General features: G+C 38.4%; 1 protein-coding gene and 1 long non-coding RNA gene across 4 annotated transcripts in view; one reads left to right on the top strand and one right to left on the bottom strand.

The window, feature by feature from the left end:
* Positions 1-204: 204 nt before the first annotated feature.
* The window catches only part of Gpr155 (G protein-coupled receptor 155), a 69,596-nt gene continuing 43,792 nt past the window's right edge, over positions 205-26,008 (top strand). The window contains exon 1 of one of the 3 annotated variants that reach the window (XM_058580208.1): positions 205-424. In XM_058580208.1, coding sequence (XP_058436191.1) covers positions 314-424 — 111 coding nt within the window. In that variant the 5' untranslated portion in view covers positions 205-313. The remainder of the gene's footprint in view (positions 425-26,008) is intronic. The other 2 variants (XM_046447176.2, XM_046447174.2) reach the window with 2 other exon arrangements.
* On the bottom strand, positions 16,923-25,859 carry LOC124094465 (uncharacterized). The gene is made up of 2 exons (XR_006852250.2): positions 25,682-25,859; positions 16,923-24,733 (listed from the first exon to the last, which is right to left on the bottom strand). It is a non-coding gene; the product is annotated as an uncharacterized LOC124094465 (long non-coding RNA).

Here is a 26,008-nt window from a genome sequence, read left to right as displayed (position 1 = left end):
AATCGGGGGTGGGGGGAGGATGGAAAATAGAAAAATCCCACAATTAGAAAAGGAAGTGAAAGCACAATGTGCCCAAGTTCCCAAGAGAGACCTGCCCTCTAGGGGTCCAAGTTCAGTGTTGAGTGGAGTGAGTGGCCGTCAAGTTGAAGTGTCTGGGCAGATTATGGGAGACCTTCAAAGCTACACTCCAATGTGTACCTGTGATCTAAAGAGGCCCAGAGAACCATAACTGGTTCTTGAAGAACGGAACGAAAAGTTAAGGCAGCTTTGAAGTAAACACCAGCCTGCGGTGGGAGAGGCAGGAAGCTGAAGGATGCACCTGTTGCAATTTTCCAGGCCCAAGGAGGAGGAGGATAGCCCCACACTAGGGAAGGAGAAGAGAACCATCAGGAAGGCACTCAAAGCAGGACTCTGCAGGACTCAGGTACCAGAACTGGGTACATGGGTGGGGAGGGTTCCAAGACTTTGGGGTGTTTAGACAGGAAAATGATGGGGGTGTTGATCTGGTCCTGCTGTTTGATTATTACTCACCTACTTCCCCTCCTCCTGGCCCTTGGCCTCTTCCTTTTCCTCTTCCTTCCCACCAGGTTGATTTTAAGCTCCGTGTTGGCAGAGGTGAAAGTTTGTGTTGGTCTCCTTGACAGGAGTTCTGGGGCCCCTGGCAGCAGGCACTCAGCTAATGCTGTGGTTGCTGCTACTGCTGCTGCTGCTTCAATACCTTAAAGGTTATTTTATGCTTTGGGGCATAAAATAATGATGATGAAAATAGAGATTAGTGAGATGCCAGCTGCTATCAGGAGTTGGCAGAAACTACCTTTTGAAATTATTGTCATTACTTTTTCTTTGGTGAAAGGCCTTATTTTATTTGTCCTTTCTTTAGCATCCTTTAGTTAACCCTGTCAATACCTATGTAGAATTAGAACCGTGCAGTTTGGGAGATCTGACTGTTGTCAAGGAAATCACTTCTAAATTCTTCTTTTAAAATCTTGTTTGATTGAAAACTGACTCTTTCTTAGGCTTTAGAGCTATTTAAATCCACTCTGGCCAAGGAGTCTGAGTGTTCTGCATGTTGTTTGTTCATGTGTCTGAAGGGGGAAAAAAATGTTATTTTCAAAGAAAGCACTAGATGGCACTTGTGATGTATTCAATCAAGGATCTGTTGCCTCAGATTCTTTTTAGAAAAGGGAAAAATGCAATAAATATTAAAATGGAAAAATCATCATTACAATAATGAAGATCAGTTTCCTATGATTGAGTTTACTATGTTCATATGTATGAGCAACATCTTTATGCAGGGTTTGCATTTAAACCTGGGCTTTGCTTTATAAAAACCATAAGAGGGGAGCCAACATCTCTATAATATATGAAAACCCAGTATTACTAAAATAATAAAAGAGAAAATAATATTTGATTTATACTTAGATCGACCGGTGGTGTTTTTAAAATAGCTGTTCTATTCCACTTGGAATATTTCAATTTGTAAAAACAGATTACAAAATCTATGTTCCAAGGCCCATCTATCATGTAAAGAAAAATAAGTAATTGTTCATTTAAAATAAAGCACTACTGCTTAAAGGCTTTATAAGTAATATTAATAGGAAGAAAAGAAGGGAGGACAGAAGTAAGGAAAGGAAATAAAAATTAAAGCAAGTATCTCAGGAGTTTCACAATCTTTAAAGAAATAACACTCAAGACTTTAAGCAAATACATTTCTTTTCTGTTATTTGGTTAGTCCAGTCTCTTTTCACACATTGCATAATAATCTCATGAAGCCACTTTAATGTAGAGAGATTGTAAACTTTTAATAGAAATGCAGGTTGAGCTGGTCCTATTTAAAGTAGAAAATATTGTTACCAAATCCCATGGCAACTGTAGCCTGAGGACCCTCTCACATCAGTGCATCTTTCCTCTACCTATTGCCCTGCCTTGTCAGTAACCTTTTTATAGATTAGGTTCCTTATGACTCTATTTCGCTTTCTGTCCTTATTCCCCCTTTGTCTCAGTTTTGTTCCTTATTTCAAATGTACTTTTTCTTCCTGTATCTTTGTAGGATAATTCAACACAATGCAATTCTTGGGGAACAAGATGGGTTATAAATAAATTAATAATAATTCGAATATGCTGTCTTGTAATTACACTAATTCATGGGTTTGGGATGAAATTGACATTTTGAGGGTAGTATCTCTTGTAGTAGTAAACTCAGCATGTCAGAACTCACAGCTGAATATGCAAAACAGCAACAGTGCTGAACAAAATCTGGGATCTGTGGAACAGTCAGTTTCTTAAGATGCAAATGATAGGACAATTCTGGCTAACCAAACCAAAAGCAGATTTCAACAGAGAGCTAATCAGGAAGTCATGGGATAGATGGGAGGCAGAAGGGACAATACCAGACACAAGACAGGAATGAGGTCAGTTCCTGGAGTACACATAGCAAGAACCACTTCAGGATCTTGTCTGGGTGCTGCTGTTCCAATGTATGCATTCCAGTTTTTTCCCAACCTGTGTGTCTCTACTCAAGATGAAGAGTTCCAAGCAGCTAGACTGCCTAATGTGTTCTGTGCACTCATAGATCTATGGAACCTTGAAAGTTTGCAAAGTATAAAGTAATACAGTTTGGAAAAAAATAAAACATTCCAGAAGTCTAGTTGTCTTACCTTGGGTCATATGTGGCTCCTTGGTTTCAATGGGATGAGATATATTGATTTACACCCCTAACAAGACTGCCCACAAAGGGTAAGAGGAAATTGAGTGTTCCTAGGAAGGGAGAATTGTTGCTGGCTGACCCCCCCACCAAAAAAAAAATCAACCATGTGTATTACTAGGTGAGTGCTCTACCACTGAGCCACATCCCCAGCCCAACCATGTGTATAGCAAGAACAGAGTTTCTGTGTTGCACTGTAAAGCTCTATAAGTGATTGAGTAGTGCCCCTCCCACCTCAAATGCAAAACCTCAGTAGGTGGCCTTATTTGGAAATAGAATTATTACATGTAATTAGTTATGGTTCAAGATAAGATCTCACTGGATTAGGGTGGACTGTAAATCTGATAAGTATCCTTATAAAAGACAAAACAGGACACCCACAAAGACACACAGAGAAGAAGGAGATATGTAGATGGAGGCAGAGATTAGAGTGATACATCTACAAGCCAAGAGATCTGTGGAACAAGGAATGCTGGCAGCCACCAGAAGCTGAGAGAGAGGCATGGAATGTTTTCTCCCTCAGAGCATCCAGAAGTAACTTACCTTGTCCACACTTTCATTTTGGACTTCTGGCCTTCTAAGTGGTGAGAGAATATTTATCTGTTGTTTTAGGCCATTCTGTTTGTACTTTTTTTTGTGGTAGTCTTTGGAAACTAATACAACTCCTAAGAGCAATTTCTTTATTGTGGAACCCTAAGAGGTAAGACTATGGAAGTGAATGCTTATATCTTAGTATGTTTTATGTTATTATAACAAAATATACCTGTCACTTGATACTTTACAAAATAAAGAGGTTGATTTGGCTCTTGAATCTGGTGCCTGGAAGGTCCAAAGAGCAAGATGCTAGTATCTGGTGAGGACACCCACCAGCCTCACCCCCAGCCTATATCACAACATGGTGAAGATGTAGAAAGGGAAAGAGCTGCATGCAGAAGGGCCAGTCTTGTGGGGTGGCCTCACTTTATAGCAACCTGTTCTGAAGAGACTTATTCAGTCACATGAGACCCGACCCACTCCTGCAGATGGTATTAATCCATCATGAGTGGTCATGAGGGTAAAACCCCTCTAGGGAACAAGCTTACAGCATAAGAACTTTTTTGGAAAAATATCACATCCAAATTATAGCACTTAGTGAATATATATATATATATATATATATATATATATATATATATAGTGTTTGTGTGTGTGTGTGTGTGTGTATGTGCGCACTCGCACGCATGTGCTACACTGAAGATTGAATCCAAGGCCTCATCCTTGCTAGGCAAGCACTTTTACCACTGAGCTATATCCCCAAACCCAGTAAATGTATTTTTATAACATTGAATGAACGTTTCCTTAACGTATGAATGCTTCAGTCCGTTTATTCCATAAGAGCCTCTATGCACTGGCATCTTTGAGGACCCGGAAAGACAGTGCAAACAATTTAGACTGAGTCACTGCTCATCACAGAGCTCACATTCAGAGGGGAGGCGACAAACAAGACATATCAGTATTGAGATCAAGGCTATGAAGAAAGCGAAACTAGATGATGTGATTTAGTGATGGACCCGGAGCAAAGAGCCAGTTTAGATTGGGTGGAGAGACAAGGAAGAGAGAGCTGAAATCTGAATCATGAGAAGGAGCATTCATGACCTGGGGTAAGAGCATTCCAGGCAGAGAGATCTCAGAGAACCAGGGCAGAGTGACCACTGATGAGTAAAAGGAACTAAACTAGGAGACTTAGGCAGAGACAGATCACTGTCTTTTCTAGAACATAAGGAAATGAAGGATAATAAGTAGGAGAGTAACATTTTCTGATTTAAACATGTAAAGTCAGTCTAATGCTGTGTAGGAAAAGGGTCAGTGGGGTGCAAGGAGAAGGAAGTGCCTGGGAGACTGCAGCCATAGGCTAGGTGAGAGTAAGTGGAGCTAAGAGCAGAGTTTACTGGGGTTGTAGAGAAGTGGACTCATTCTACATATTGGGAGGTAGAGTTTCACAGGACTAGCAAACTTAAGTGGCTTCTCTGAGCTTACTGTTACTTGAAATTCTATTAAGGATGAAAAAGAAATTACCAGGTCTTATATCTAGGAAATTTGCATGTAATTAGAGAGATAAGATGTATACATATGACATATTTATAAAACACACACAGACTCAACGTGCCTTCTAGCGTGACAGAGGCAATAATGTAGGAAAGAAGGCTCCGGTGTGGGTAAAATTAATAAGGAAAGCTCCATGAACTTGAGAACGGTCTTTAAAGACACAGAAGATTTTAAAAATCAAAAGATAAAAAAATTTAAAAAAAAGAAGATAAATAAAATTGAAGGAGAGCATTCCAGGTTGGATAGGGTACGAACAGAAGAGTGGAGGATTGTACAATATTTAGGGTGGGTGAATAAACTGATCTGATCAGAGTAGGGTAAAGTGAAGAATGCCACCAAAGTTAGGTCAGCCAAGTAACCATAGATGACAGAGGGCTTTAAAATCTAGGACAAGTTTAGATTTGACCTTCCAAGTCAGAAGTCAGCAAACTGTTTCTGAGAGGGCCACACAGTAAATAGTTTGAGTCTTGCAGGCCATACAACAACTCAAATCTTCCTTGCAGTGTGAAGGCAGCCTTAGACAATACTTCAAAAATGAGTATGGCTGTGTTTCATTAAAACTTTATGAAAACAGGCGGCAAACTAGTATTGGCCCTTAGGCTAGAGAGGTAGTGTCATAAAATAAAGCAGGGTTTTATTAGAATTTTTTAAGTGACCACGCACGTACAAGCATAGTATACATTTTACAGTTACGGAGTCAGCATCTATTTCCCCATTCTCCTTCCTCATGGTTTCTAGGCTTCCAGTCAGATGTCTGCTTCTCTCACATGTGTAGGACGAAGCTGATACACTGGCCGCAGAGGAGGAATCTCCGACTGTAAATCTCTCAGGTTATACCATCCCTCTTTCACAATGTTGGCCCCTGTATCCCAGACCTAAGCCAACTAGTGCTTTCATTTGTCAGTCACAGATGTTGGTTCATGGAGAGCAGCTGGTTTAGTTTGGCCCAGTAAGTTTACTAGGCCTTCTGGGAGAAAAGCTTTCTCACATTGTGGAGGGAGCCACCTAATGGGACTCTCTTGCTCCTTCAGGAGAGTTCTATTGGCACATACATCACTTTCATTGTTGAAATCCATCTGAGTTTCCCATTAGTTGAAATTCAAGGATTCTACTGTCACAGCAAAATAACATGGAATGGGTAAATACTGAAGGGCTCCAGATCAGAGGAAGACAAGGACTGATGTGATAAGGAACAAGGTAGTGATGAGAAGGGGCAAAGGGACACTCTGGGCCACTGAAGAGGGAGAGTTAATGTGGGCTAATCTATATTAACATGGCCAGCATGAAATGTTGAAGATGAAAGAGACACTTATTTGAAAGCTTAGCCAATACTAATTCAACAGATGATCTCACCCTGGCAACAAAACTCACTATAAAAGCTTCAACTAGCCTGGCCCCTGGGGCACATGCCTGTAATCCCAGTGCCTCAGGAGGCAGAGGCAGGAGGATCGGTAGATCAAAGCCAACATTAGCAATTTAGCAAGGTGCTAAGCAGCTCAGCAAGACCCTTTCTCTAAATAAAATATAAAAAAGGGCTGGTGATGTGAGTCTGTGATTAAGTACCCTTGGGTTCAATCCTCAGTACCAAAAAAACAAACAAACAAACAAAAAAAACTTCAACCAGAGTTCATAAAACACTATGTAAAACCGTAAAACAAACATCTGTAAAGATAGAATAACTACCTAACTTTACAGAACTTTACAGAACTTTCGGGTTATGTCTTGGCATGGCAGATGCATCACATTAAGAACAAAAAGAATTGTGATTGTGTGTGTGTGTGTGTGTGTGTGTGTGTTTTGGGATCAAACCCAGGGCATCACACATTCTAGAAAGTGCTCTACCACTAGGCTGCATCTCCAGCTCAAGAACAAAAAGGAAGAGAGGGAGGGTGACCAGATGACAGATTGTGAAACTAACTAGAGGTCAGTGTAGGACTGACCAATCTATTTCAGTTACACACATTTTAATATTTTGAGTTAGGAGACATGAAGTCCATTTACATATATCTTCCGGAAGCCCCAGTAGAACAACAGGACAAATTAGGGAAACAGCTGAGAGAGACCCAGCCCCAGTTCACACAAAATCATTGAGCCTTCTCATGTTTCAGTGATGAAAAGGTGGATGGGAACAACTGAAAGGACTAATGGAAGGGCGCCCTGTGCTTAAAAGAAATAGTATTCAAAGGACAGGGGCAACTGTGAAAAGAATGATAAAGTAGAGGATGAAGCATGGCGTTATAAAAAGAAAGACACGGAAAGTTTTCAAAAGAAGTAATGAAGATGTTACTTCATTACTTCATAGGAAGACCATTTCTTGGGGATGCAGGGTTCAGTGGCACAAAATAATAGTGAGAAACGAATTTTGTTGGGTGTCTGTAGTATGACAAATTAAACAAGATGTCATTTTTAATTCATGTCATTTAATCATGCAATAGGGCTTTATTGTTCCTATGTTAAAGTTAAGAAAGCATGAGGTAAGGTGTAGATTCACACCTATTGCATTAGTTTCCTTAGAGAGTACCTTAAACTCATTCTGAATTTTTTTTTTCAAGAGTGAAAGGAGTAGAATTTATTTACATGAGAAGAAAAGAAGTAGAGCTCTTGTTGGGTGAGAAGGAAGGTGAGAGCAGTTTACCCTAAACTAATTTAAGAGTAGGGATTAACATATTTGAAAGGTCAGTATGGAAAGAGGAATCCACAGGAATAAATGAACTTTGAAAGTGCCATAATGAAAACCTTTGGGGAGTAACAGGTTAAAATCATGGGAAATTTTAGTTGTTTTAATTTTAAATTTATTCTAATTAGCTAAACATGACAATAGAATACATTTTGACACATTGTACACAAATGGAGCACAACTTCTCCTTCCTCTGGCTGAACATGATGCAGAGTCACACCGGTTGTATAATCACACATATATACAGGGTAATAATGTCTGTTTTATTCCACTGTCCTTCCCACCCCCAAACCCCCCTCCCCTCCCCTCAGTCTCCTCTGCACAATCCAAAGTCCCTTCATTCCTGACCCCTTCCCCCATGAAGGATTAGCATCACTTATCAGAGAAAACATTCAACCTTTGGTTTTTTGAGTTTGGCTTATTTCACTTAGCATGATATTCTCCAGCTTCATCCATTTACCTGCAAATGCCATAATTTCATTCTTCTTTAAGACTGAGTAATATTCTATTGTGTATCTGTATCACATTTTCTTTATCCATTCATCTGTTGAAGGGCATCTAGATTGGTTCCACAATTTAGCTATTGTGAATTGAGCTGCTATAAACATTGTCATGGCTGCCTCACTGTCGAATGTTGACTTTAAGTCTTTGGCGTATAAACTGAGGAATGGGATAGCTAGGTCAAATAATGGTTTTATTCCAAGTTTTCTGAGGAATATCTATACTGATTTCCATAGTGGTTGCACCAATTTGCAATCCCACCAGCAACGTATGAGTGTACTTTTTTCTCATGGGAAAGTTTTAAATGTGCTAAAGCTATAAAGACAAAATTTACATGGCATATAGTAAGGCTAACATGTACATTCATACTTTGAGCTCCTAAACACTTACCAATGACCGATGAAACATGTAAAGAGGAAATTTTAAAAATAAGTGGAGTCTTTTGGTTTCAGTTTTCACCTCTAAAAAGCTTGGAAATCACCACTCCATTCTAACAAGTAAAAAGCTGAATAAATTGAAAAATCAAAACTCTTCTTATATCCATCAGAGTAGAATTACAGGTAAACTGCTACTTCCCAAATTGGAGAGACAGACAGATGGATACAGAGACAACTTACTAGAGCAGAAAGGTTTGCAAGAGCTAGCATTTAGGTAGGAATATCTGAGCTTTAACTGACAAATCACTGGAGGCTAGGGGTGGACAAGACTAAGAGCTAAAGACTCCAGGGGACACAGTCATGGAGAGCCTCCATGCTTTTGTGAGTTTTTACCTCCAGGTGCTTAACTACATTCTCACAGTAAATGTTGGAAAAATTCCCCTAGGGCTCTGGTGGGAGAAGAGAAAAGGTCCTATTTTTGAATATGGCAGAACCCTCAGTTGGTACCAAGGTCTGCCCTCAGGAAAAGCTAGTTTACCAGAACCTAACCTGCTGGAGTTTTACTAGCACTTAACTAACCTGGAGGAAGGGAAATACCCAAATCCAGCCTACTCTAGTCATTCCATCCCACCTAAGTGGGGAGAAAAAAAGCTGAGAACACTTCTGAAGTTCATAGTTCAGAGGCATAGGCTCACGAAATAGTGAGACTTAATCACAAGACCATGAGTGCTTCCTATCTGCCTCCACCTTACTGCACATTCCTAAAGGCCTACTTAGCCCAGTTCTTTTTACCCAATACATCATATTTGGCTACCAATAAATATATATATATATATAAGGCATACTAAAAGGCAAAAAACACAGTTTGAAAGACAGAGCAAGCATCAGAATCAGATGTGGCAAGAACAATGACATTATCAAAGAGGGAATTTCAAATATCTACGACGAATATACTAAGAGCTCTGATTGGTTAGCAGACAACATTGCAAGAACAGATGGGCAATGTAAGCAAAGATGGAGAGGTAGAAATCCTTAAAAATCAAAACACTAGGGACTTTAAAAAGCAACAACACTCTGTGTGCTGTGGCACACACCAGTAATCCCAGCAACTTGGGAGGCTAAGGCAGGAGGCTGGCCTCAGCAACTAAGCAAGCCTGTAAGCAACTTAATGAGACCCCATCTAAAAATAAAATGGGCTGGGGCTGTAGTTCAGCAGTTAAGTGCACCTTGGTTCAATCCCCAAATCCCCAGTGGGGGAAAAAAAAAGGAACAACATTGTTTTAGAAATGAAGAATGCTTTTGATAGACTTAATAAACAACATGACCGAGGAAAGAAATCTCTAAAATTGAGGATATGAGGATATGTAAATAGAAACCTCTGAGACTTAAAGAGAACAAAGAATAAACAATGACAACAAAATATAACAGACTATCCAGAAACTGTGGGACAACTTCAAAAGGTGTAAATACATATAATGGGAGTACCAGAATTAGAAGAAAAGATGAAAAGAATAGAAGAATTATTTGAGGCAATAATGACTGAGAAATTCCTAAATTAAGATCAGCTACCAAACCACAGAACCAGGAAGCTCAGACCACACCAAACAGGATAAATATCCATCTAAATACACCTAAATATATCATTTTTATACTACAGAAAAATCAAAGATAAAGCCCTGAATAAGCTTGGGGGTGGGATGAGGGTGGGACAAGGGGAGGGAACCACCCTGTCAAAAGAAGAGCAAAGATAAGATATATATTACTCTCTCCAGAAGCTACACAAGCAAAATAAAGCTGAATGTTTAAAGTATTGAGAGAAAAAGACTACAATTTAGAAAAAAGACAACAATCTAGAATTCTGTGAAACTATCCTTAGAAAGTGAAAAAGAAATAAAGACTTTCTTGGATAAACAAAAACAGGGAATTTGTTGCCAGTAGATCAACTTGTAAAAAAAACTTAAAAGAAGTCCAACTACACCTAAAAAATAAATATTAAAAAATTTTAAAAGAGAAATTAATTTAGTTAGAAACTCAGATCTACAAACATAAATATTTATTTTTTAGCTTTGGTGAACACAATATCCTTATTTTATTTTTATGTAGTGCTGAGGATCAAACCCAGTGCTTCACACATGCCAGGCGAGCACGCTACTACTTGAGCCATATCCCCAGCCCCAATAAGGACATTTTTAAAGGAAGTAAAATAAAAACTTTTATTTAAAAAAATTTTTTCTTTTGAGATGGAGTCTCACTGTATTGCTCAGTGTGGCTTCGACTTCTGGGCTCAAGCAATCCTTCTGCCTCAGCCTCCCAACTAGTGTTTTGGATGTGAGGTATCCCCCAAAAGCTCATGTGTGAGACAATGCAAGAATGTTCTAAGGAGAAATGATTGGGTGTAAGAGTCTTAATCAAATCAGTGATATAATCCCCTGCTAAGGATTAACTGAGTGGTAACTGAAGTGTTGGGGTGTGGCTGGAGGAGGTGGGAATTAGGCTGTGGCTTGGTGTATATATTTGTATCTGGAAAGTGGAGTCTGTTTCCTGATCACGGTGATGTGAGCTGCTTCACTCAACCACACTCTTCCTCTGTGTTCAGCCTCACCTTGAGCCATGAGGAATGGAGCCAGCCTTCTATGAGTTAAGATCTTTGAAACCGTGAGCCCTCAAATAAACTTTTCCTCCTCTATAGTTGTTCTGGTCAAATCCTTTGGTCACAGAAGCGAAAAAGCTGACTAAAACATAGACTATTGGTGTGTGCTACCACGCACAGTTTTATTTTTATTATTCTTAATTGACTTAGACAGCAAATAACATCACTAATGCGTTTGATTATGTATAATTTATGTATATATCATATAAACATATATAAATGAAACGAATAACAGTCCATGATATAAGGGATAGAAGGGAGAAATTATTTTGTTATTGTACTTATACCATTTCATGGGTACCATAGTGTTATAGAAAAGTAGGTTTGGATTAGTTGTTAATGAATATTGCAAACTCTTGGGCAACCACTTTAAAAAGTTTTTAAAAAGTATAACTTGAAGCCAGGAGTGTTGGCGCATACCTATTATTCCAGCTACTCAAGATGCTGAGGCAGAAGGATGGCAAATTGGAGGCTAGTCTCAGTAACTTAGTGAGGCTTTGCCTCAAAATTAAAAATAAGAAGGACTGGGGATGTATCTCAGGGGTAAAGCACCACTGTGTTCAATTTCCAGTGCTCCCCCCAAAAGTACAATGGATATAATAAAAAAAATGCAGAGAAAATAGAATCATATAAAAAGGCTTGATTAAAACCACAAAAAAGAAAAAAAGAATTAAAGGCAAAAACATAAACAAAAAACAAGGACAACAAATAGAAAACAGTAACAGATTATTGATATAGTTAGTAGATTTAATCCAACTATATCAATAATCTCTGAATATCAATCTACCAATTAAAAGACAGTGTACCAATTAAAAGACAAAATTGCCAAAGTAGATCAAACAACAAGAGCCAGGGAGCTGACTTTAAATGTAAATATACATATAATTTGAAAGTAACAATTAGGGAAAGATTTACCATTCTAACACTAATAAAAAGAAAGGGGAGTTGGGCATGGTGGCACAGTCCTGTAATCCCAACAGCTCAGGAGGCTGAAGCAGGAGGATGGCAAGTTCAAAGCCAGCCTCAGCAACTTAGCGAGACTCTGAGCAACTTAGCGAGACCTTGTTTCAAAATAAAAATAAAAGGGGGTGGGCTGGGGATGTGGCTCAGCGGTAGAGCACTCGCCTCGCTCGTATGCAGGCCTGGTTCCATCCTCAGCGCCACACAAAAATAAATAAATAAAATGAAGGTATTGTGTCCAACTACAACTAAAAAATAAATATTTAAAATAAAATAAATAAAAAGGGGTGGTGATGTCTCAGTGGTAAAGCCCCCCCCCCGCCCCCGGGTTTAATCCCCAGTACCAAAAAAAGAAAAGGAAAAAAGAGGAAGTGGGTATAGCTATACTGGTTTCAGACAGAGCACTTCAAAGCAAAGGAAGCTATCAGGGATTAGAAAATGCATTCTCTAAGAAGACAGAATAATTTTTAATGGGCATGCCTCTAGCAACAAAGCATCAAAATACATGAGTCAAAAGCTGATAGAACTGCAAGGAGAAACAGCTGAATCTTCTTTTATAGTTGGTGACTTCAACAACACGGTGTCCGAAACGGACAGATTTGACAGGCAGAAAATCAGTGGGATAAGAACAGCTTTCTAGGACTAGAAGTTCTGACCAGATGGAGGTCCCACTCTTCAGGCGTGCTTCATCAGCAAAGCTGCTCTCTCAGCACCTTGGCCATGGAATCCTCATCTTTCCCTGTTATTCCACATTCCACACATTAGTTCAGGGCATCTCTATCAGAGGTCATGCCCAATCAGACCAGATCCTCCAGTGATAACTGACAATTGATCACAGTCTGTGTTATCTTCTCTGTTCTTTCTTTTTTTTAATTTTAATTTGTTATATATGACAACAGAATGCATTACAATTCATATTACATATATAGAGCACAATTTTTCATATCTGTGGTGTACACAAAGTAGAGTCACATCCTTTGCATCTTCATACATCCACTTAGGGTAATGATGACCATAACATTCCACCATCTTTCCTACCCCTATGTTCCCTCTCTTCCCTTCCCTCCCCTTTTCCCCTTTACCCTATCTAGAATTCATTTAATCCTCCCATCAACCTTCCACCCCCAGCAGCATATTATAAATCAACATCCTTAAATCAGAGAAATCATTCGGTGTTCGATTTTGGGGGATTGGCTAATTTCACTTAGCATTATATTCTCCAGCTCCATCCATTTACCTGCAAATGCCATGATTTTATTCTCTTTTAATGTTGAATAATATTCCATTGTGTATATATACCACATTTTCTTTATCCATTCATCCACTGAAGGGCATCAAGCTTGGCTCCACAGTTTAGCAATTGTGGATTATGCTGATATAAACATTGATGTGGCTGTGTCCCTGTAGTATGCTGTTTTTAAATCCTGTGGGTATAGTCTGAGGAATGGGATAGCTGGGTCCTTGATCCACTTTAAGTTGAGTTTTGTACATGGTGGGAGACAGGGGTTTAATTTCATTTTGTTGCATATGGATTTCCAATTTTCCCAGCACCATTTGTTGAAGAGGCTATCTTTTCTCCAATGTAAATTTTTGGATAGGTAAAGAAGAACTCAAATTAGCACTATTTGCTGATGATATGATTCTATAACTAGAAGACCCAGAAAATTCCACCACAAAACTTCCAGAACTAGTAAATGAATTCAGCAAAGTAGCAGGATACAAAATCAACACCCATAAATCAAAGGCATTTCTGTATATCAGTGACAAATCCTCTGAAAGGGAAACAAGGAAAACTACCCCATTTACAATAGCATTAAAAAATAAAATAAAATACTTAGGAATAAACTTAACAAAAGAGGTAAAAGACCTCCACAATGAAAACTACAGAATGCTGAAGAAAGAAATTAAAGAAGATCTTAGAAGATGGAAAGATCTATCTTGGATAGGCAGAATTAATATTGTCAAAATGACCACACTACCGAAAGCACCATACAGATTTAATGCAATTCCAATCAAAATCCCAACAACATTCCTCATAGAAATAGAAAAAGGAGTCATGAAATTCATCTGGAAAATAAGAGACCCAGAATAGCTAAAGCAAGTGGCATCACTATACTAGATCTTAAACTATACTACAGAACAATAGTAACAAAAACAGCATGGTATTGACACCAAAATAGACTGGAAAACCAATGGTACAGAATAGAGAAAACAGAGACTAACCCACATAACTTCAGTTATCTTCTCTGTTCTTATGAACCTTCCACATCCCCAGCACACACACAAACAGAACTGTGTCTCTCCCCATAAGACTAGGGTATCTTTATTCTTGAAACAAAGACTTTGAGTGATTTCAGTATGCAGGGTACAAAGCTAAATAGTAGAGGACAAAAACAGGGTTTATAATCTGCTCAGGAATACATGCATGAGGGAAAATTATCCTTTTACAGGATGGAATTTGTGAGTAATCTGGTTTGTTGTATTCTTACAAAAATAAATGTGGTAGGCTAAATCATAGCACTCTAAAGATGTCCATGTTTTTATCTTCAGAATCTGTTACATTACACAACAAAAGGGACTTGGAAAAAAGTACTCAAAGAAAATTCCTGATAAAATTAAGGACCTTGAGATGGAGAGATTATTCTGAATTTTCCAGGTGGACCCAATTGTATAATCATTAAAAGCAGAAAATTTTTCTAGATTGTAGTCACAGGGAAATGAGATCATGGAAGAAAGGTCATGGGGAGGCAACATTGCTGATTTTGAGAGTGCAGGAAGTGGGTCACAAGCCAAGCAATGGGAGTAGCCTCTAGAACCTAGGTAATAATTTTTCTTTAGAGCCTCCTGAAGAAACTGGCTCTGCTGATGCGTTGGCTTTAACCCAGTAGAACCGATTTTGGACTTCTGACCTGCAGAACTGCAAAATAATAACTGTGTATGGTTTTAAGTCATTAAGTTCATTATAATTTATTATATCAACAATCGAAAACAAATATGCATGATATGCATGTTTTCCCAGATAGTGAGGGACTCAAAAGATCTACCAAAGTATTCAATGGTTCTGAAGAATACACAGAACCTAACACCAAGTTCCTCTCAGGAGGAAAATCATGTAGGGAGCCTCAGTGAAAACCTTTCTGCTAGAATTGAGGTATTTTCTGGGGCAGGCAGAAGAACAATTTACCTGGGTCACAGGCACATGTTGGCTCTAGTACAAGATACATACAGCTACTGAGGCTCTCCCCATGGTGTGAAGGTGCCACTCCTCATTGATCTAGTCTGAATACCCAGTACAGAATTGCAAACTGTAAATGACTGGAATGTCTCATGGGGCTTGCAAAGAAGCTATCCCTTAGGGATTCGGGGGAGGTTGATAGGGACAGAGAAGGAACACTGAGAGTGGCAATAGCCCACCTAAGACTTTGAAGAAAACAGAAGAGAATTCCAGACCTACAATTCATGAATTATAGCTAAGCTTATGAGGCTTCTGTGATGGCCAGGGCTCTGCTACTGCAAGAACTCTGTTGACAGATGAGATCTGTACACACTGAGAGGCACAAAATTGCCTCCATGTAGAATGCTAACCACTGGGGTTCATAGCACAGCATAGATGACAGCCAATGATTTGAGGGGTGGGGGACTAAGATATCAGAGTCTCAGATTCCTGGGCTGTTAAGGGGTATTGAACATGGAAGTGGTAGAAATGTGACAGTGTCAGTCCATGCCTTTTTACTGAGGAAGCTGACTTGCGGGGTGCCGGGGTGGGGGGAGTACACAGAGTAGTGAGAAAGAAAAGTGCCATCACCTAGCCAGCCAGGGCAGCCAGTTCAACCCCTTCATTCACCCTCACACCCAGAGACCCACCCTAACCTGCTCAGAGTTTCAGTTACAGCAGTGATACTTGTTCTAGTGAACAGTGGGGAACACTGCTGCCTGGGAGGAGAGGAATCTTCCCTTGGGCCCACCCAACTATTGGAGTTACCTGGTAAGAGGAAAACAGGTCTTTCCACAAAGGGTGTAGCTACTTAGCCCAATGCAGCCTCATACAAGTTACAGCTTTGAAAACAGATAATTCCATGTCCATGGAGATGCCGTCTTTGCTAGGATGATTTTCAATCTAATCCTATGAGTAAGTGGAAAGTATCATCAAGATTTGGTTATGCTAATATAAAACATAGTCTCAGAAGGTAACAGCTGGCCAGTTACGGTTGAAAGCTTATGCTCATCTTGAGAGAGTATGGAGGATTCTGCATGGAGGCCCTCTGATTCTGATGGGACACAGCACAGTACACAAGTAAGCAACTGGGTACCTAAGGCAATCCTGGGAGCATGTAGAAGACAGTAGGGGATAAATATTCAGAACGCAGTGCAAGAGCAGGAGCTGGAAATCAACAACCAATTCCAAAGTTGAGTCAAGGACTCTAGGGAAATGGTGGGTGTGAGTGTCAAAGCAGGAAAACAACTCTTCCTAATCATCTGTGGGAACATCTTCTAGAAATTGTTCAAATATTGCTTTCTTAGAAATGATCTTTTTTTTTTTATTTGACCTGGAGCTGTGAAGTGACTTTTGCTCAAGGGCATCTTCAAGGCCTTGACAGACATTACTATATGATAAGCATATCCCAGTTAGACATTAAACAAACATGTGATATGCCTACCTACAGTGGGAGTGATAACTAGCCCTTAGGCCACGTGTGCTATAGGCCTTATCTCTTCAGTATGGAAAAATTTATATTTCCATTAGCTAATCCCACTGTGCTATCTTCTCTGAATACATTTTATAGATGTTTACATCTCTTTGTACATTCTAATTTTATTTGACTTTACATTAAGGGTTTTTTAATCTAGATTATAGCAGAAACTACAAAAGCATTTTTCTCTGTGTTGGGCAGGAACTTTCTACATTTTTGAGTGTATGTAGAGTGGGGTTCTAATAACAAATGGAAATTTGAAAGATGGTACCAAGAATAACAATTTTAAAAGTCATTTAACTCTTAGAAGAAAATGTAGGTGAATATCATTATCAACTTGATGCAGGGAGGAATTTTTTTATTCTAATTCGTTATACATGACAGCAGAATGCATTACAATTCATATTACACATATAGAACACAACTTCTCATATCTCTGGTTGTATACAAAGTATATCCATATCATTCGTGTCTTCATACACGTACTTGGGGTTATGATGTCTATCACATGCCACCATCTTTTCTAGCCCCATGCCGCCTTCCTTACCCTCCCCTCCCTTTGTCCTATCTAGAGTTCATCTAATCCTCCCATGCTCCTCCCCCCAACCCCACTATGAATTAGCTTCCTTATATCAGAGAAAACATTCAGCATTTGGTTTTTTGGGATTGGCTAACTTCCCTTAGCATTATATTCTCCAACTCCATCCATTTACCTGCAAATGCCATGATTTTATTCTCTTTTATTGCTGAGTAATAGTCTATTGTGTATATATACCACATTTTCTTTATCCATTCATCTACTGAAGGGCATCTAGGTTGGTTTCACAGTTTAGCTATTGTGAATTATGCTGCTATAAACATTTAGTATGCTGTTTTTAAGTCCTTTGGGTATAGAGCAAGGAGTGGGATTGCTGGGTCAAATAGAGGTTCCATTCCCAGTTTTCCAAGGATTCTCCATACTGCTTTCATTTTGGCTGTACCAATTTGTAGTCCCACCAGCAGTATATGAGTGTGCTTTTTTCCCCACATCCTTGATGCAGGGAAGAATTTTTTAAATAAGATGCCACATGCACAAATATTAAAGAAAAGATTATTTAAAAGCTATATTTTATAAATAGAATCTCTGAGGAAAAATGGGAGGGATTTTGATTATTTCTCAAAAACTTTAGTTTTAAGAGATGGTGAAATGACTGCACTGATATTCTGTTACATGATTCACAATATGCTTAACGTATTGACAGAAAACTAATTCTCCCTTGATGTGCACTTTGTGCCTGGGATTTGAAAAATGGCACTATAGTGAAGATGTGGTATATATTCACAAGACATAAAGAGAGTGGTTTGTTGTACTTTGTTTTGCTCTTCTCCACAAAGGACAAACCAAACAAATGGAAAAGGTTACCGAAATGGTTTTCTCAAGGAAGATGCCAGATTCAATGTGACTTTTTTCCTATAATGAGAATACATTTCTCCCCAGAGAGTACTAAGACTCTAGAAAAATTTTCTGTGCTCCTCTCATACAAATACTACTTGCTTTTAAGATTTATTTCTACTTTTCAGTTTGTTACCTAGATGAATAGCTCTTGACCAAGAATTTGTATTAGAAACATCTGAGAATATGAAAAAATAAAATACAGACCAAGGACCCAACTGCAGTGATGTTGATTTAGAAAGTCTGCATGGGGTTCTGGCATCTATATTTTTAAGCATTATATTCCCCAAAAGAGGCTGGAGCAGGAGGATTGTAAGTTTGAGAATAGCCTGGGCAACTTAGTATACCCTGTTAAAAATAGAAAGGGCCGAAGAATTAGCCAAGTGGTACACTTAGCACCTGCCTAGCAAGCGTGAGACCCTGGGTTCAATCAGTAATGCACACACACACACACACACACAAACACGTTTTCCCCAGATGATTCTAGTTGAAAACTGTTGTGACCGACCTTTGGATTCCTGACTGTGATTAAGAATATTGCTTAAATCCTCAATCTTTATGACTGCTCTTCACCCCATGTTCTTCCCATTTTGGCCTTCTGAGGCTCTTGTCCAGTAGCCACACATGCAAGTCATACTGAACAAATAATGTGTAGAACAAGCAGTAGCCTGGTAGCACCAAATCACTAGCATGTAATAATAAGATGAGACGACTAAAAAGATGAGAAAATGCTGAGAAAGTATAAGAATGATAGAGTGCCTGGAAGCACATTAAGACTGAGGCCTGAAGAAAAAAGAACAGAACAGCTATCGTTCTGTTGGGAGGAAAGGTCTAAACTCTAACCCCCTGTTGTTTTGGGAAACATTCCTCACCGTATAATCCCTGTCCCTGCTGTCTCTTTACAGGAGTTTTCCATTGGTCACCTATACTCAGTGGATCCATTGCAACACTGCTCTTATTTCCAAGAGCTGGGGAGACAAATTTCCCTTCTTCAGTTACTTTGCAGTTATGTTCACTAATGTTCTACATCATTTGAAATGAAGGCTTTCTCCTCTCCAACCTTCGTATACAAGCTAACTTCCATGTAACAGAGGTCACACTCGTTCCCTGCTTACCACCTTCCATAGTAAGGAAAGGATTTTGGACAAACATAATTCTCCAATTTTTAACACTTGCAGCTGGATGGGTGAAATTCCAATGGTTGAGAAGAGATTCAGAGAGGGTCTTCTCAATTTTATTGGGGTCTTTGTATGTAGCTCAAAGATTTCTTAAAATGTTCCTATTGCCCTCAGGGATGATCTAATTTTGTCACTAAAACAAACAAATCAATTCACTATGGTAAATATTGGGTGTGATTTTTTTTTTTCCTGTTGAGGATTGAACCCAGGGCTCTACCAGTGAAACTTAGCCCCAGTCTTGGGCTTCAACTTTTTATACTAGACCTAGGTGGGTTAAAAAAAAAAAAAGGAAAATTGTTGATCAGTTTATTGAGGCAACATATGAAATGAATTTTTTAAAGTGTTTTCTAGGAATTTAACCAAATCTTAACATCACCATAAATATCATCTCCATAATGAATGCATATTGTAAACCTATGTGGGAGGGTTTGGGATAGGCCTTTAGGACTAATAATAAGCCAGACTTGAGGATATAGTTAACCAGGCTACTACTAGCTACATAGTACAGAAACCTCAATTAACACTGCATGAGAAACTCACTTTTATCCACTTTATTCTCCAACAATAATGACTGTCAAACTAGTGACTAGGCCTCTTTGTGACAAGGTCTGGGTAATTTTCTTGCAGCTCAGAAGCTGTAAATTTTCTTTCTAGTTTCAATGTTTTGGAAAGGGTTAGGGAAAGCATGCATAAGAGAGTAAAGGAAATATACATAAGTCCCTTTGGACTTATAGGGACATTTAAATATTTGTACAATTAATTATAGAAACACTTTATCATATTTAGTCTGTATTACAACCAGTGATGATTCCTCAACATTTATTCTGTTTCAACTACTGATCTGGTTCCTCTGTTGCCACACAGATAATTGAGTTCTGATTCTTCTTTTCCATCAGTTACTTTTACCGAAAGTGAAAGAAACAGGCCAAGAAAGAGCAGGTGTTTCCGTTTTTTAAGTGATTCTCTAAATACAGAAAACTTCACATACCTTTTGGCTTGTATTCCAAGAGTTAGGAAGTCAACAAGTGCCTACTATGTGACAAGCACTGTTCTAGGCACTTAGAATACTATGGAAATCAACAGATGGACGACCTGCCCCTTCAAGGAGGGAAGAAGACTGGAACCCTTGAAATACATACTCTACAAAAAGAAAGCTTCTGAGGTACTGGGCTTAATTGTTGGACTGCGCATGTGAGAGCTTTCTTTTCTCACCCTCTTAGCTAACTATTCATTCACCAGCTCTACACATATTCTAACTAGAAGTGGCTAAAAGCCTACTTATTCCAAATCAACGTTAAAATCTGAGGTTTTCTCCACTTCCTCTTTCTAATGTACAAAATTGGTTATTTTAAGTATTTCGTTTTTTTTCTTTTTCTTTTTTTGGCGCTGGGGATTGTACCCAGAGGTGCTTTACTACTGAACTACGCCTCGTCCTTCTTTTTTGAGACAGGGTTACTAAGTTGCCTAGGGCCTCATTAAGTTGCTGGGACTGGTTTTGATTTTGCAATCCTCTTACTTCAGCCTCCCAAGAGGCTGGGATTCAGGCCTGCACCATCACATCCAGCAGTATTTCATTTTAGACACTATTCACATTAGAAAATGCTCTGCAGTTACAAGGTCACTTCACTAAAGAATGCTTATTAAATTCGTCAGTGAGCCCACTTTTTAATGAACAAGCTAGAAGAAACAAGTGTATTTTTTGTCTTTCATTTCCTATTTCATATCTCTGACCTTAAAAAAAAGTGTGGTATTAAGAAACTAAGTCTTGAAAGAGACTGGCTGAGCCCCCAAACTTACCATGCTTCTATTGAATAGTTTCTACTCTCTGTCTTATCTAAGTAACTGAATTAGCTTATAATTTCATCACATAATTCTGTTTTGTTTCTCTTCTTAATGTCTTAAGTGCTGGCCCAGTTAAAAGCCTCTGCCTATTTACCCATATTCAAACATTACCTAAGTAGATAAAAAGATCAAAGTCAGAAGCAGTGGCACATTCCCATAATCCCAGCTACTCCAGAGGCTGAGGCAGGAGGGTTACAAATTCAAAGCCTGCATCAACAATTAAGTGAGACCCTGTCCTGAAATAAAAATTAAAAGGGCTGGGATGTAGCTCAGTGGTAGTGTTCCTGGATTCAATGGCCAGTACTACAAAACAACAACATCAAAAACATAAAAGGCCAGGCACAGTGGCACACACCTGTAATCCCAGCAGCTTGGGAGGCTGAGACAGGAGGATCACAAGTTCAAAGCCAGCTTCAGCAACAGTGAGGTGCTAAGCAACTCAGTGAAACCCTGTCTCTAAATAAAATACAAAAATAGGGTTGGGGATATGGCTCAATGGTTGAGTGCCCCTAAGATTAATCCACAGTGCAATAATAATAATAATAATAATAATAATAATAATAATGTGAGATGGTTAGGCTCCACTTTCTTTCATTGCTTTTGTGAGAATATTTCAGTAATAAAATTGAAAGGAAAGAAAAAACTAGTAGCCATTTCTTCAAACACACATATTATTACAAATATTAAGTTAAAAGAAAATTTTCAGGGTGTTACCCTGACAGATGAGAAACTAAATTATTAAATTAAAGCATTTATAATAACAAAAAGAATTCAGAAATTTGGAAGAATATTTAAATAAGGCTATAAACAAAAAGCACAAGTGAAAGCTAGGAAAAAATAAGAAATCCACTTATTGTAAAAGAGCTGTATCTCCATTGCTTATATCAAATAGCTCCCACTAAATAGAAGTACATTTCAACTTCCTAGATATCTAGTGGAAATCAGTTTTATTCAATCATTCAAAAACATTTCTGAATGTCTATCATATGCCAGAGAAAGCACTAGTCTAAGTACTAAGGGTACAAAGATTAACAAACACAAAGCCTTTGTATAATATAAGTTTATGTACTTCACTGTATCAGTGCTCTTAAATTGTTCTGTTTTATGGGTGAATTTAGTTTACCTACCTGTTTTAGTACTTGGTAGTGATTTAGAAGAATTTTTATTAAGTATTTTTTAACATTTCCATATAACCAAAATATATCCTTTATGACTTACTTCAGACTTTTTCCTGATAAAATTAATACACATTTTTGATAGAAATTTTGAGAACTTTTCTACACAGAAAAAAATCATATGTACTCTTGTTATACAGAGATAATCACTGTAGGTATTTTCTTTTAGAATTTTTTCCATGAATTTGATTTCAGGTAACAGAAAATTCAACTCAAACTTGTTTAAATAATAAAAATAAAAAATGACTGGTTCACACAAATGAAAGATCCCCAGGTAAACTTGTGAGGCTACTTCACATGTATAATATGTCATCAAGTTCCCTATTACTTCCTTCTCTCTGTTGTGCCAAACTTGGTATCTGCATCATTTTAAGGATGATTTCTTTCACGGTCCCAAGAAGGCTGTCAGCATCTTCCTCTTGTCCAGCAAAAAAGAACATCAATAATTTCTGCAAAAGTCTTAAGAGTCATTATGTTGAAGTACATTAGGGTAAATGCCCACTCTGACTTAAATCACTAAGTTCAAAAGCATGCCATGTACTGATTGGATAGGCAAGATTACATTACCACTTAAGGTGGAAGGATGTCAACTTCTCTGGGAACATATGGATACCTAGAGAAAAATGGTACTGTTGTAAGGAGGAGGAGAGTTTTCCAGAAACTAAATATTTCAGGATGAAATTGACCAAAAGTATACTGTTACATTGTGTACATGTACAAATAAATAACAATGAGTTCCACTAATTTGTGTAAATATAATAGTCCAATAAAAAGTTAAACACACACAAACACACAAGAAGCTGTTTTAAAAGAAACTTACATCATATTAGATATATTCAAACAACACATTTTAAGTCATTCTTTTACATTTCTATTCTTCAATTACACTTAATTGCCACTTTTTCATGGAAGATCATCCTCAAATTTTCATTAGGTAGGGCTGGGGTTGTGGCTCAGCAGTAGAGCACTCAACTAGCATGTGCAAGGCGCTGGATTCCATCCTCAGCACCACATAAAAATAAATAAATAAAATAAAGATATTGTGTCCAACTATAACTAAAAGTATATTTAAAAATTTTTTTCATTAGGTAATACTTAATTTTCACCATTTCATTAGAAATGCTGAAAATATCTATGGGTTAAAATGTTAATATTATTAAAGGAAAAAGGTACTAAAATCTCATATGTATTATAATCCCATTTTCCTTAAATAAGCTGCATGTGCACAGAAAGTGATATAATATCATTTATAATATTAACAGGTTATTTATAGGTATGATTTCACTTTCTTCATTCCATTCTGTATTATCTGAATATTTTATAATGGTTATTTACACTTTAAAAATCAGAGAAAAATCAGAACTACTTCATTTTGGAAAAAGCAAAATTTTATCAGGAATCTACATGCACATCACATTGTCTCAACATATACCTACAGGACACTTATCATTGAGTCAAAACACTTGTTTTATTCCTCCTCTCAATCAGCTGGAGTTGAAGGCAACGGGTTCAAGAATGGCTACAAATAACTTATTTGTAAGTAGTGGAAGTTAAGATAAATTTATAGTTTTTATTCATTGGTCTGCATAACTTTGAGCTTTTCCTCACTCAATTAACATTATAATTAATAGAGATCTGCATTACACAGAATGATTAGTAGATTTGATAATGAAATCAAATGATTTTCTTATGGCTTTTACCACTAATTGCTTACATAAACATGACTTTTCACTGAAGTCTGTCATCTTTTTCTTCACTTTGTTCCTACAGTTTCCCTCCACAAGATATTGTTCTTGGAAAACTCAGTCAGTCCACACATCTTTAGTGCTGTTCCATCTCTTGAGCTTCTCTTTTTTCTCTCTGGGTATATACCAGAAATGTTTATGCACATATGCCAATGCCTTCATAAGTAGTTAGCTCACAAGACAGTGAGGTCTTTCATTCTAATTCTCACCCCTAGCCAGTTGGGTGTTCTAATCCCATAAGGCCTCAGATGGAGCAAATAACTTCTTCAAGAAAAAAGACGACACAAGATTGCTTCCCAAAGTTTTAGATTTTAGGTCTAAAATCAAATTCACCCTCCTTGTAACTGTTTTAGGAATATTTCTTCCTTTCATCTTCAGATAAAAGAATTACAGAAAACAATGGATTTTAAAACTGGAAGAGATAGTAAAAGCTCACTACACCAATATCTTCTCTTCATTGCAATACATGAGGAAATACATAGTTTAATTAACGCCTTCTTCTTTGTTAGCCCTATTAGTCACATCAGTTCTCATTTTAGAATATTTCTTAAGCCAATTCCATTCTTTTCACTGCCATCATCCTAGAGTAGGCCTTCATTTCCTTATGTCTTGGGTTTTCCCCAAATCACCATACTGCTTTTCTTGCCTTCAGTCTTTCAACTAATCCAGAGAAAGCTTCCAGATCACACATCCAAAAGTAGTGTGATCATATGGTTCTGTGGGGGAAAAATTTGATGGTTTCACTGTGGTCAAAGAATGAAATTCAAATTCTAAGGCTAATCTAAGGAACCTCCTACAGGTTGATGCTAACTTTCTAGGCCTATCTTATTAGTAGTCCCCTAATACTCAAAGCTTAGTAAGTATTTATTTAATTGAATTAATCTCTAAACTTTCTAAATAGAGATAACTGGGGTATTAAGAAGATTGTTTTAAGTAGCCAGGTTCAAGAGAAACATAAAAGGCTGTTAAAATGAAAAACACAACGAACAAAGAAGTGTAAGAAAGCAGGAGGAGGATGCATGCCTTTTCTATAGTTTCAATTCCGTTCATTTTCTCTAAGTTCCATACCCTTTAACCTATGCTTAACTTACTGAGTCATTTCTCGGAAGCTACATAGTTTTATATCTTTGCACTGAAACTGCAGAGATGACAGGATGACAAGAATGTCCTTAAGTTGCCAGACAGAACAGTTTTTAAAAATGCAAAGATTTTTAAAAAAAATGCTGTGGAGATATTAAGTGGGATCAGGTTATAAATATTTTAAAATATGAAATAATTTTGATTCTCATGGCATTAGCCAAGTACTGGGCTTCTTCAGTTTTGAAAATGGCACACTGTGTCTGAGGACCTTCACTTCAAGCTCAGAGGTTAGCCTCCGATACAGGCAGATTCTTCTCAGTATATTGAGGTTATACTGCCTTTATACTTCCCCAAAATTAGAAATACAAGCAGTTACTAATAAGGCTCTTATTCTAAATCAAACACAATGCTAAAGCTTTACACTTTAATCTGATTTCGAAGGTCAAGGTCACACTTCCTTAGGAAAGATGGGAGGCAGGATTCGACACTGATCTGAGTCTCAGTCCTTGCTTTTATATTCTGTGCTATGCAAAGACTACACTAACCAAGAGGGGAACTAGCAGATCTCAATACACGACACTGACGTTAGCCAGAAAGACGAGAGAGCTCCGCACTCGACCAGAGGAGAAAGACCAGCAAGCCCTGGAAATCCCGCGCGCCTACCGCCATCTTCTAGGGGCCGGGCCGGAAGTCGCGGGCGGCAGGCTGTGGTGGCCGGGCGGGGCCTAGCGCGGGGGCGGTATGGCCCAGAAGCTGGAGACTGGGGCGGGGCCTGAAGCGGGGGCGGGGCTGTGCGGTTAGTCTAGGGACCGGGGGCGGGCCTGAGGAAGGGGCGGGGGCTGTGCGACTGGAGGCTGGGGCGGGCCTGCAGGCGAGGCGCGCGCCAGGTTTCCCGAAGCTGGAGGCCGGGG

The sequence above is a fragment of the Marmota monax genome, unplaced genomic scaffold (genome assembly GCF_021218885.2).
Source record: "Marmota monax isolate L192 unplaced genomic scaffold, Marmota_monax_Labrador192_F-V1.1 WCK01_AAM20220418_F8-fsc00007, whole genome shotgun sequence".
NCBI classification, from domain to species: Eukaryota; Metazoa; Chordata; class Mammalia; order Rodentia; family Sciuridae; genus Marmota; species Marmota monax.
The sequence above is the reverse complement of the archived record's forward strand: the minus strand, read 5'-3'. Positions and strand labels throughout refer to the sequence as shown.